General features: G+C 41.0%; 2 protein-coding genes across 2 annotated transcripts; both read left to right on the forward strand.

Moving 5' to 3' along the window:
• Positions 1-2,884: 2,884 nt before the first annotated feature.
• Positions 2,885-6,566, forward strand: LOC310993206 (kelch-like protein 10; the record flags this gene model as incomplete). Its single annotated transcript, XM_083981521.1, has 5 exons — positions 2,885-3,021; positions 3,421-3,904; positions 4,393-5,013; positions 5,128-5,277; positions 6,219-6,566. 5 exons carry the CDS (start codon positions 2,885-2,887, stop codon positions 6,564-6,566), a joined length of 1,740 nt encoding a protein of 579 aa, XP_083837647.1.
• Positions 6,567-8,624: 2,058 nt separating this feature from the next.
• On the forward strand, positions 8,625-11,882 carry LOC310993207 (kelch-like protein 10; the record flags this gene model as incomplete). The annotated part of the gene is made up of 5 exons (XM_083981522.1): positions 8,625-8,776; positions 9,560-10,043; positions 10,545-11,162; positions 11,274-11,423; positions 11,520-11,882. 5 exons carry the CDS (start codon positions 8,625-8,627, stop codon positions 11,880-11,882), a joined length of 1,767 nt encoding a protein of 588 aa, XP_083837648.1.
• Between the last annotated feature and the right edge of the window lie 552 nt (positions 11,883-12,434).

Consider the following 12,434-nt stretch of genomic DNA (forward strand, 5'->3'; position numbering starts at 1 on the left):
ATTGTACAAATATCCCAAGGTGGATTATACCTTTATTACACACATCCTAATTTCCTTTAGTTCACTAACAGAATCAGGGGAATTTAATTTCTACCCCTTCTTTTCTACAGTGTTTGAACTTAATAGGAATCTAATTTAGGTTGATACTTCAGGGTAGAGTCTAAACTTTGATATAAATGCACTAGTAGTAGATTGTTGAAGCTGAATCAGCCCCATGTTGCTTGTACCATCAATGCACATCTTCAGCAGCATATGGTGACATGGTTCACCATCCTGGGCGATCTCTACTGTCATATGTTCAACAAGTCTCCAACCTCACTGAGAATATGCTGCAGTTTGTTTGTCTCTCTCCAGAATGAGCACAATAACAGCCACTTATTCTAGTTGTGATGTGAAGTGTGATTATTCCTCTGCTACAGTAAATGATAAGAATACGCCTGTTGTATCAACAAATATAAGAAGTGTCTTTGTTTGTTTGAGCTTTTGACAATGTGGATCTTTTTTTTTCTTCTTTCTTCCCTTGTTCCCCCTGTGTTTTATGGTGTAATCGACATTATTGATTATGTCTCCAGTAGTAGCTGTGTGCTGTGAATGAACCCCACTTCAGTGAAGTCAGCTGTAGTCTGTGCTCTCGGCTCTTTCGGAGACAAATCCTTTCTCTCACAAACAGAAAACATCAGGTCGTGTTTGCTTCAACCGACTAACTGTGTGTCAGTTGTAAATTACCTGCTGACATTTTAAATCAGGGTTTAACAGCCTCCTTATGTCACCCATGAATTGTTTATTATGAATATGTGGGATCAGTAATTAATAAATATGTGACTGCAACTATACAGGGGATAATTTATGAATTACCATATGACACATCATAAACACACAATGTTTGACTTCAGAGTCACTTCAGCTGCATGCTATATAATTAACACCTGAATTACTGATCCTTACAGTCTCATTTGCTGGTAATTATTTTATAGTGAATCTTTTGTGATTATAAAGTAGCCTACAACTGGATTCTTTTTTTATATTCACTGTAGGCCTACGTCATTAACCTACTCTTTCTATATGTAATGTTGGATTTATGTTCTTTGATTATTGTTTTTTAAGTCAATCATAAACTATTCAGTGACATGTTTACATAATTTGTCTCTCTTTTTTGGCAGTTTTTAGGATTTTTAAAAACTCTAGCTCTCTCTACTCTGAGTCATTGTGCAGAGTGACTGTACGTCCTCCGCCCTCAGTCACTCTGCAGAGTGACCTGGCTGAGGCCTGGCCGCTGAGATAAGCTCAAACCTTTCTCTCCTGTCCAGCTCTCCTGCTCTGTCCCCCCTCCCTCGTTCTTAACCTCCTCCTCTTCCCTTGAGCCTATAAGATTTCTTGCTGTCACATCGTGTCACTGCTGAGTTGTCAAACGGATTAACCATGTAATTGCTTGCTTCCTAATTTTTTAGTGGAAATACAGGGGGAGAGCAGAACTAAATGATTGTTTCTGATGTGGATGGCATTTATAAAAACAAGTACAGGTGTACAATTAACTCATGAAATAAAAAGTAACAACTCAATATTGTTTGTAATGTCAGTAATGCCTGTTTGCTGAGGGAATGATGAGGAATTTTCCTTGACTCAACTGAATCTCTTATGCTCAATGAACTGAATGTGAAATTCTTTCAGCTCACTCAAGAGTCTAGTTTATGTTATTTTCCTGATGTTTGATGGACATTACACAAAGACAAAATCATAATAAGAACATGATATGCAGAAAAATATAATTTTCTATAGGTTATGGCACTGGCTGCATTTCATTATTATGTAATAAGGTATAAGAGTGAAGTAGGCCTATTGTTTTATGGGTAAATATGTAAACACAAGTTAAACATAATGTTTAGTGAAGTATCGTTTTCTATGGTCTTATTGAATTCTTTGCCTGTTATTTTGACTGCATGTGTTAGTGTCAGCTGCTTGGCGACTCTGGTGAGACAGTGGGAAAGAAAAGAATGGAAAGGAAAGAATGGCGGCAAGTTAAAGGCCCCATGCTGTGCACTTTTGTCTGGGTTTATTTACCTGCTGATATCCCTAACAAGATGTATCATTGGTTTTGAGTACCTGTGATCTGCTTAATATCGTTTATATTGCCCCTTTCTGTTGCCTCTTTCTGGAGTTCTAGCAGGCACAGGTCATTTGGCCAATCAGAAGAGAGAATGAGAACCTCTCCTCTGATTGGCTGACTGTTTTTGAGTTGCATGTGGTCGGGCCAATCACAGGCAAGTAACTGCAACCTAAGCTGCATTCATAAAAATTGAAAAAAAACAACTGGTCACGGTGGGCGGAGTTACCTTGTGTGTGACATCACAGAAAGGAGGAAGTGCTATCTGCTCGTCTCAAAGAGAATGTTCCTACAAATGGGCGGTGTGTGTTTCTCCGTTTATGACCAGTTTGATGCATGGGGCAGTATATACGTGGCCCAAAGACCTCCCCAAGCACGAAGAAATAACCAAAATCTCATTTTTCATGCCATGGGGCCTTTAAACTGCGTTGCAACTGCACTTTAAGTTATGAGCAAAACACAGACTGTTGTTGGTTGTTGGTCACACACACCCACATCGGTTACAATCCATCTACCATCTTCTGATTGTATCTGTCCACCACACGCCCCAGCGAATCCATCAGGGAAACATGACTGAAGTCTTCTGATATTATGAAAAGTACCTCAGGATGTTTAGTCTGTATCCTAGCAATGACTTAATGGAGAACTTCACATGGAACTTCAGCAGTTGCCATGGGTGGGATGTACACAGGTGTTGTTATGATATGAAAAAGTGTCAATGGTCATCTCTCTTGGTGATAAAGAAGGCTTCCACGTTTTAGGGATAAAAACAAAAAAGTCAAGATGAGTGACCAAGGCAACTCCAGCTCGGTTTACAATCAACTCCGTCTGCAGGGGATGCTTTGTGACGCAGTCCTCAAAGCTGAGGATGTCGAGTTTCCAGTCCACAAGATCATCCTCTGTTTCAGCCCTTACTTCAGGTGATTACTGATCTCAAGAGGGAAGCATTTAAATAACCAGAAACAAAACACTAAGTTTTGTTTCAATGAATGATATAAGTCTGAGAAATAACTCAATATCAGCAGAGTTACTTACACAATGGGATATTTCGGGCGGAAGTTTGTTGATATTTCTGTACAAATAAGTCACATGGAAATCAATTTTGGTTGAAAATGGTACATTATAGTAGTCCCATATCGCTCATTATTAAGCTGACTTTATGTACCCAGACAGTTCTGCCATTGTCCTGGGTTCATTGACTTTTAAGGTTCATGGTACACTGGGAAGGCACCTTCAATGAAAATTACTAAAAGGAGTTAATATTATTATTGTCAGTGTCATATTTCTCTCTTCTGCTGTGCCTCCATCCTCACCCTCAGGGCTCTCTTCACTCGCTGGCAGAGCCCAGACTGCAGGGTCTCCACCATACCCGGGGTGTCTCCAGACATGTTACAGCAAATCATACAGTTTGCATACACTGGCTCTGTTTCTGTGACGGACGACAACGTTCAGGAGCTGATGATGGCCGCTAATCAGTTCAAAGTGACAGACATGGTGCAAATCTGCTCCGGCTTCATCAGTGAGAGGCTCAGCCCAGAGAACTGCATCGGTGTCTGGAAGCTCACACACATCTGCCTCAGCCCTGAGCTGCAGCTCAAGGCCTACCGCTACATCATTGACCACTTTGACGAGGTTGTTCCCTGCGAAGAGTTCCTGCAGCTCACTGTGGAGGAACTCCTTGAAATGATTGGGAGAGATGACCTCAATGTAAGAAAGGAGTCAACTGTGTATGAGGCCATCATTCGCTGGATCACCCACATGCCTGAGGAGCGAGAACAACACCTGCCTGCACTTTATTCTAAGGTGCAATATTTTTTTTGTCTTTACATTTAGTCCATATTTACATTTCCAGTGATTCACTGATGATGTTGATGGTGCCAATGATGATGCTTTGACACTAAACTTGGTCCATTTGGGGAAAAAATATTTTATTGCTGGCTTCAAAAATAGTCTAATTAGACATGATTGGGTAACATTTGCTAAAAAGGAAATCATGCAGTTTATCATTATTATTATTATTATTATTTTATTATTTAGTAGAAGTAGGACAACGTTTTGAAAGACTGATTGTTGAAACATTGGTAGTTTTGCTGTTTTCATGGGATTTGTTTACAATAAGAGAAATCCTCGGACAAAACAAAAGATCAAATTAGAGTAAATGGGTAAAAAATATGCATAACATGTCAACATGCAGAGCATCAGCACAGTTTAGACCCTCATTTTTACAGTATATTACAGTCCCTATAGCTGAAGTACAGTTAGATATACTCTGCCCTCTTGTTCCTGTGCAGGTTCGTCTGGCCTTAACAAGTGCAAAGTACCTCAACGTCCATATATTGAACAATGACCTGGTAAAGAAAAACTTTGAGTGCCTTCAAATTACCCACACTGCCTTTGAAGCCTTGTGTCACATGCTCATAAATAGTCTCCCAGTGCCCTGTTTCCGTAATCCTCAAGCCCGTCCTCGTCTGCCCAACGCCGTCTTGTTGGCGATTGGTGGCTGGAGCAATGGTGGTCCAAGTAACGTCATGGAGGCCTACGATTTCAGAGCTGACCGCTGGTTAAACGTGACAAACAATAATATGGAGCTTCCACATGCATATCATGGCACTGCTTTCCTCGGTGGGTATGTCTACTGTGTTGGCGGCTATGAGAGGATGGAGTATTTCAACAGCGTGCGCAGGTTTGACCCGACCACCAACACATGGCGGGAAGTGGCACCCATGAACTACCGTCGCTGCTATGTGAGCGTCACAGTGTTGAACGGGTTCATCTATGCCCTGGGAGGATACGATGGAGATCGCCCACTGAACAGTGCAGAGCGCTACAACCCGGAAACCAACCAGTGGACTCTTATTCAACACATGAAGGAAGAGAGAGGTGATGCCAGCTGCACAACACTCCATGGCAGGGTTGGTGATTAATTTTCCTTTGATGGTGTTGAAACATTTCTGAATTTAATACCGGGAACACAGTCACTAGCAGAAAACCAAGCTCATATACTACTGTCCTCCTTTTGTTTTCAGGTTTACATTTGTGGCGGTTTCAATGGGAATGAATGCCTACACACAGCTGAATACTACTCTCCAAAAACAGACCGATGGACACTGATCACCCCAATGAACAGCAGGCGCAGTGGACTCGGGGTCATTGCCTATGCAGACCATGTGTTTGCAGTAAGAACATGAAACACTGCTTAAAATCACACATTACTCGAAATGCGTCAAATGTTAAATTAATTCATGCTAATTATGACTCTGTTGCATTGGCAAACTTTAGTGTGTAAGCTTGCTAACATGAATATAACATTAACATAAGTTAACATTAAGACATTACAATCTAAATAATACAATAATACAATCTGGATAAATGTCTGCACCAAATGTTTTGGCAACCTGCTCAATATTGAGACTTTTTACTCAAAACTGCAAATGTCAGCCTCATGGTGGCACTAGAGCAAAAGTCATGGGATCATTAAAGGAAACATATCATGCACCTTTTCCACAAATTAAAATAGTTCCCAGGTGTCTTAAAGACATGTTTGTGACATGCTTTGGTCAAAATACCCCAAGGATCAAACATCACAGCACTCTTTTCATCCGCTGAAAACAGCCCTATTCAGAATGGCTGGTTTTAGTCCCTGTCCCTTTAAATGTAAATGAATCACTGCTTGCCCCACCTCGCCCCTTCTACCAGTACCAGTATTCACAGCTAGGGTTGGTATTATGCAAATTCGAAAACTAATGACATCATTGTCAGACAACTGAGGGAACAGCTCGTACAGTAAAACCACATGGATTTGAACCTAGGGAGCCTGGAAATTACAGATTTTTTTTGTCAATTCTCACATTTTGGGGGCTGGAAGGCAAGGCAAACACCCGAATACATGTTTAAGAGCCTTCAAAAAGTGATATTTCCCTAATATGTTCCCTTTAAAGTCACCACTTTTTTGTGCCAATCCATTCAGCATATGTAGAGATTTTAACCAGCTAAGTAAAAACTGCCTATTAATTGTTACAACAATGAAGAGAGATTAAAAATACTTTGTGAATGTGGAATTTATTCATTAGCTAATCCAACTGCTTTCTGACTCCATTACTCTACTTCTCCTCCCCAGGTTGGTGGCTTTGACGGCAGCGCCCGTCTGCAGACGGTTGAGGCCTACAGCCCCCAGACCGACTCCTGGAACAATGTGGCCCAGATGTTGACCCCACGCAGCAACTTTGGCATCGAAGTGATCGATGATCATCTCTTTGCTATCGGGGGCTTCGATGGCTCCAGTACCAGCTATAAAATGGAGTACTATGACGCTGCGACAGATCAGTGGACTTCAGCCTGTAGGATGGAGATCTTCCGCCATGCCCTCAGCTGCTGTGTGGTGTACGGATTCCCAAACTTGAGTGACTATGCTTACCCTCGTGATGACCTTTTGGACTTGGACTTGAAGTCTGAAGACGCTGCGTAATATTTTTCAATTCCTGGCCTGTACTACTTCTAAACTTAGACTTTATTTGTCCCCTCGCGGAAATTTTTCTCACAGCAACGTCTACATTTCACAATGTCCACCACAGTGCCAAATCTTTATTTTGAGCATTAAATTGTTGTTAATGCTGTGATTTCTATAGTGTTTCAGTTTAAGAGCTTGTGGGTTTGAGGTTTAACAAACAAGGAGACTGAGGGTTTGGATCCAGAGGGGACAATGGCAGAAGTTAGCTACCTAGCTCCTGGTAAATCTAGCTCTCTGCCCTCTGTGGCATTTTCCAAACCAATCTGTTGTAGTTACACGGCAGTGGACTGGTAACAGATAGCTGATGTTAGCAGATAGTAACAGCTGGAATCCCTCAGTTATATACCAGATAAAAAGGTCCAGATGATCCCCTCTAAGACAATCCTGTCTAAGAGATATAATACTGAATTCATCCAAATATTGGACAAAAAAAAGACCGAACTAGAAAATCTGCAAAAGAAATATGACAGGATGTGGCTCGACTACCAAACCTACACAATGTCTTCAGTGTTTCCATTCAGGTTTTCAAGCATAAATTGAAAATGGTCATGAAGACTCGGGGATGGAAACACACTTATTGACAGACACAGGGAAACAAAATCAGAATTCAGGAGTGAAAGAAATAGGAAAAGTAAATAGAGTGAAAAAGAGAGAAAGAGACCTGCAGAGAAAGGCATGTACAGGAATAATGTCAGAGGAATTCAGTCTCAATATAAGTTGGTGCTGTCACATGACTTTCTGGCTGGTAGATATTTATTTAACCAAGGTTCTGTTCTTGCCAAAAATTCAGGTTATGATTTAGCAAACACCCAATTGACCACTGATAATCTGTGATTTGACTCCAATATTCCTATATTCATGATGTTACTGAGGCTTCAATTAAATCCGACATGACCTTTACAATAGTGTAAATGTATAAGTCACAAGTCACATCAGGTACATTTTATGCTACAACCTACTTGTGGACATAAAGAAATAAATGTCTTACTGAAGTAATCTACTACAACCTGCAGCCTCATAGACCACTGAACCACAACTGAACATTAGAGACAATCTCAACTAAAACTGGCCACAGCCATATTATGATATCTGGCTGGAAACTGACATTTTCTGATGGTGAGATACTAGCTGTCAGACATCCAAGCACTTCACCCTGCCCCCAAGTCAAGGCTTCATTCATCACCTGCTTCCATCAAAAGCTGATTCAGAGAGGAGGAAGTTTTTATAAAACTTTCAGTGTGAGAGAATGACTTAAGGCTCAGCCATAGTGTTGTGTTTTCATATTTCACATTTCATTTCATATCTCCATGTTGAGTTGTCAAATGGATTAACCACTTACACATAAACATTTTCAAGTGGGATAAATTGACAGAGGTAATGCAGGGGTTAAGTGGAGAGAAGCCCTCCCATATAGCTTCAAATTAAATCATTCATAATGTTCATTTTATAATACTTAAATTCTAATAATTGGAGTAGCTAACTGGAATGTGTTTAAGTGAAAAACTCAATGACTGTTTTCAAATGTGGGTTATTATTTATAAAAATATCAGCATATTTTGAAGTACTCTTTATGATGCTTTTTGAAACAAGTACAGATGGACAATGAAATCATTAAGTAATATTTTCTTGCTGAATTTGTTTTATTCATGTAGCCGATTTGTTTTATCCTTACTCAAACAAACTTGTTATGTGCCCAAATCTCTGCATCACTAAATGTGGAACTTTTTCAGCTCACGCAAGAGCCTATTTTATATTATTTTCCTGATGTTTGATGGACATTACACAAAGACAAAATCATTATAAGAAAATTACATAGGAAAATATAACTTTCCATAGGTTACTGTAAGGCACTGACAGGTTGTCATTATGATGTAATAAGGTTCAGTTCTAGAATCCCACTGTGATGTGACAGAACACAATTCTGTGTTCACCCAACATACTTGGTGAGACTCGAGAGACAAACCAAACCAGCACCACAATGAGGGAAGGCTGCCACGTTTGAGAAAAGAAGTCAACATGAGTGACCCAGGCATGTCTTTAGAAAACTCCGGCTCAGTGTACAATGAACTCCGTCTGCAGGGAATACTTTGCGACATAGTCCTCAAAGCTGAGGATGTCGATTTTCCAGTTCATAAGATCATCCTCTGTAACTGCAGCCCTTACTTCAGGTGAGTTGATAACTGATCTAAAGAGGGAAGTAGTATAAGTATAAGTAAGTAAGTATATACATTAAATAACCAGAACAACACTTAGTATTGTTTCTGCTAGCAATGTCAGTCTGAGTCTCAACAGAGTTAAATCTACAATGAGATATTTGGGGGTGTTGTTGTTTGAGTGGAGACTATAGTTAAGTTATATTTTGGAAGTTTGTTGATATTTCTTTTCAGTGAGTCACATGGAAATTCATTTTGACCGTATATTGTATCAGTATTAGTCCCATACAACTAATTTGAAGCTGATTTTAGTGTTCAGGAATCTGCCAAATCAAACGAAACAAAAAGGAAATGTTGAAACTAAACTGTGGACTGTGTGAAGAGTAAACAGTTAAAACATACAGCCCTAAACATAATGCTATGCTTTAACTTATTACATTTATAAATTATTCATTTAATTTAACATGAGAAATATAACCAGACTGTTATAATAGTTTTTCATTGTGCAGGGTTCATTGGCTTTTAAGGTTCATGTATGCTGGGGCAGTGGCGTGCACAGATTTTTGAAGGGCAGGGGCGAAAAGGAAAAAAAGGGCAAATACAGTACATTGCATCCTCGCCACTGAAGAGGGCACTTTAGCACATGTTTTTCAATAATTGGGCCACGAGGGGGGGACTGACTCAGTAATCAGTCACTGCTGTTTATTACTTCTTAAAAGAGTTTATTGTATTATTGTCGGTGTCAAAAGATTGAGTATTTATTTCTCTCTTCTGTTGTGCCTCCATCCTCACCCTCAGGGCTCTCTTCACTCGCTGGCAGACCCCAGACTGCAGGGTCTCCACCATACCCGGCGTGTCTCCCGACATGTTACAGCAAATCATACAGTTTGCATACACTGGCTGTGTTTCTGTGACGGAGGACAATGTACAGGAGCTGATGATGGCCGCTGATCAGTTCAATATAACAGACGTTGTGAAAACCTGCTCCAGCTTCATCAGTGAGAGGCTCAGCCCAGAGAACTGCATCGGTGTCTGGAAGCTCACACACATCTGCCTCAGCCCTGAGCTGCAGCTCAAGGCCTACCGCTACATCATTGGCCAATTTGACGAGGTTGTTCCCTGCGAAGAGTTCCTGCAGTTCACTGTGGAGGAACTCCTTGAGATGACTGGGAGAGATGACCTCAATGTAAGAAAGGAGTCAACTGTGTATGAGGCCATCATTCGCTGGATCACCCACATGCCTGAAGAGCGAGCAGGACATATGGCTGCACTTTATTCAAAGGTGCAATAATTTTTCTGTCTTTACATTTAGTCCAGATTTACATCTCCAGTGATTCACTGATGATGTTGATGGTGCCAATGATGATGCTTTGACACTACACTTGGTCTAATTAGTCCTGTTTGAGTAACATTTGCTAAAAACCTCTTTGTCCATCTGTTTTAGGTAACCATCTAGTTTTTTTTATAGATTTTTATTATTATTATTATTATATTATTCAATTTTTTAGTAGAAATAGGACAAAGTTTTGAAAGACTGATTGTTGAAACATTGTTGGTTTTGCTGTTTTCATGGGATTTGTTAACAATAAGAGATACTGAGGACAAAACAGACTTCTCACATAAAGATAAAATTAGAGCAATTAGAGTAATCAGCATAAATGGGTAAAACAAATATTCATAAAATGCATGCAGAACATCAGCACAGTTTAGACACTTATTCTTACAATATACTACAGTCCCCATAGCTGAAGTACAGTTAGATATTGTTGTTCATCTTGTGTAGGTTCGTCTGGCCTTGACAAGTGCAGAGTACCTCAGGGTCCATATATTGTCCAATGACCTGGTGAAGAAAAACGCTGAGTGCCTTCAAATGACCCACACTGCCTTGGAAACCTTGTATCACATCATCACAAACAGTCCCCCAGTGCCCAGTTTCCGTAACCCTGAAGCCCGCCCTCGTCTGCCCAACGCCGTCTTGTTGGCAATTGGTGGCTGGAGCGGAGGTGATCCAACTAACGGCATTGAGGCCTACGATTTCAGAGCTGACCGCTGGTTAAACATGACAAACAATTTGGAGCGTCCACGTGCATATCATGGCACTGCTTTCTTCGGTGGGTATGTCTACTGCGTTGGCGGCTTTGACAGGGTGGAGCATTTCAACAGCGTGCGCAGATTTGACCCGACCACCAACACATGGCAGGAAGTGGCACCCATGTACTGCCGCCGCTGCTATGTGAGCGTCACAGTGCTGAACGGGTTCATCTATGCCATGGGAGGATACAATGGACATTATCGACTCAGCAGTGCAGAGCGCTACAACCCGGAAACCAACCAGTGGTCTTATATTGCACACATGAACGAACAAAGGAGCGACGCCAGCTGCACAACACTCCATGGCAGGGTTGGTGATTAATTTTCTTTTAACACTGTTGAAACATTTCTGAATGTAATACCGGGAACACAGTCACTAGCTGAAAACCAATTTTATATACTGTCCTGCTTTTGTTTTCAGGTTTACATTTGTGGCGGTTTCAATGGGAATGAATGCCTACACACAGCTGAATACTACTCTCCAGAATTGGACCAATGGACACTGATCGCCCCCATGGAATGCAGGCGCAGTGGAATCGGGGTCATTGCCTATGCAGACCATGTGTTTGCAGTAAGAACATGAAACACTGCTTACTGCCTATTAATCATTACAATGAATGGAGATAAAAAAAATACTTGACTCCATTACTCTACTTCTCCTCCCCAGGTTGGTGGCTTTGACGGCAACGCCCGTTTGCAGACCGTTGAGGCCTACAGCCCCCAGACCGACTCCTGGCACAATGTGTCCCAGATGTTGACCCCACGCAGCAACTTTGGCATCGAAGTGATCGATGATCATCTCTTTGCTGTCGGAGGCTTCAATGGCTCCAGCACCAGCTTTAATGTTGAGTACTATGACGCTACGACAGATCAGTGGACTTCAGCCTGTGGGATGGAGATCTACCGCAGTGCCCTCAGCTGCTGTGTGGTGTATGGATTCCCCAACTTGAGTGACTATGCTTACCCTCGTGACAACCTGCCATTGTTCCAATTGGAGACCGAAAACGTAGAGTCTGAAGAGTCTGTGTAACATTTTTCAGTGCTGCCCTGTACCACCCTGGCAAGATCTGAAAATGAAATACATTTCTTTTGAGCATTAAATTGTTGTTAATGTTGTGATTTCTATAGTGTTTTAGCTTAAGAACTTGTGGGTTTGAGGTTTAACAAACAAGCAGACTGAGGGTTTGATCCAGAGGGGACAATAGCAGAAGGTAAATCTAGCTCTCTGCCCTCTGTGGCATTTTCCAAAGCAATCTGTTGTAGTTACACGGCAGTGGACTGGTAACAGATAGCTGATGTTAGCAGATAGTAACAGCTGGAATCCCTCAGTTATACTCAAAATGCATCATAATGATATTTGAATCACCTTTATTTTGAAAATGGAAATAATGAAAATACCAGATGGAAAGGACCAGATGATCCCCTCTAAGACAATCCTGTCTAAGAGATATAATACTGAATTCATCCAAATATTGGACCAAAAAAAAGACCAAACCAGAAAATCTGCAAAAGAAAATGTGACAGGATGTGGCTCGACTACCAAACCTACACAATGTCTTCAGAGTTTCCATTCAGGTTTTCA

Source organism: Trachurus trachurus (genome assembly GCF_905171665.1).
Source record: "Trachurus trachurus genome assembly, chromosome: 11".
Lineage (NCBI taxonomy): Eukaryota > Metazoa > Chordata > Actinopteri > Carangiformes > Carangidae > Trachurus > Trachurus trachurus.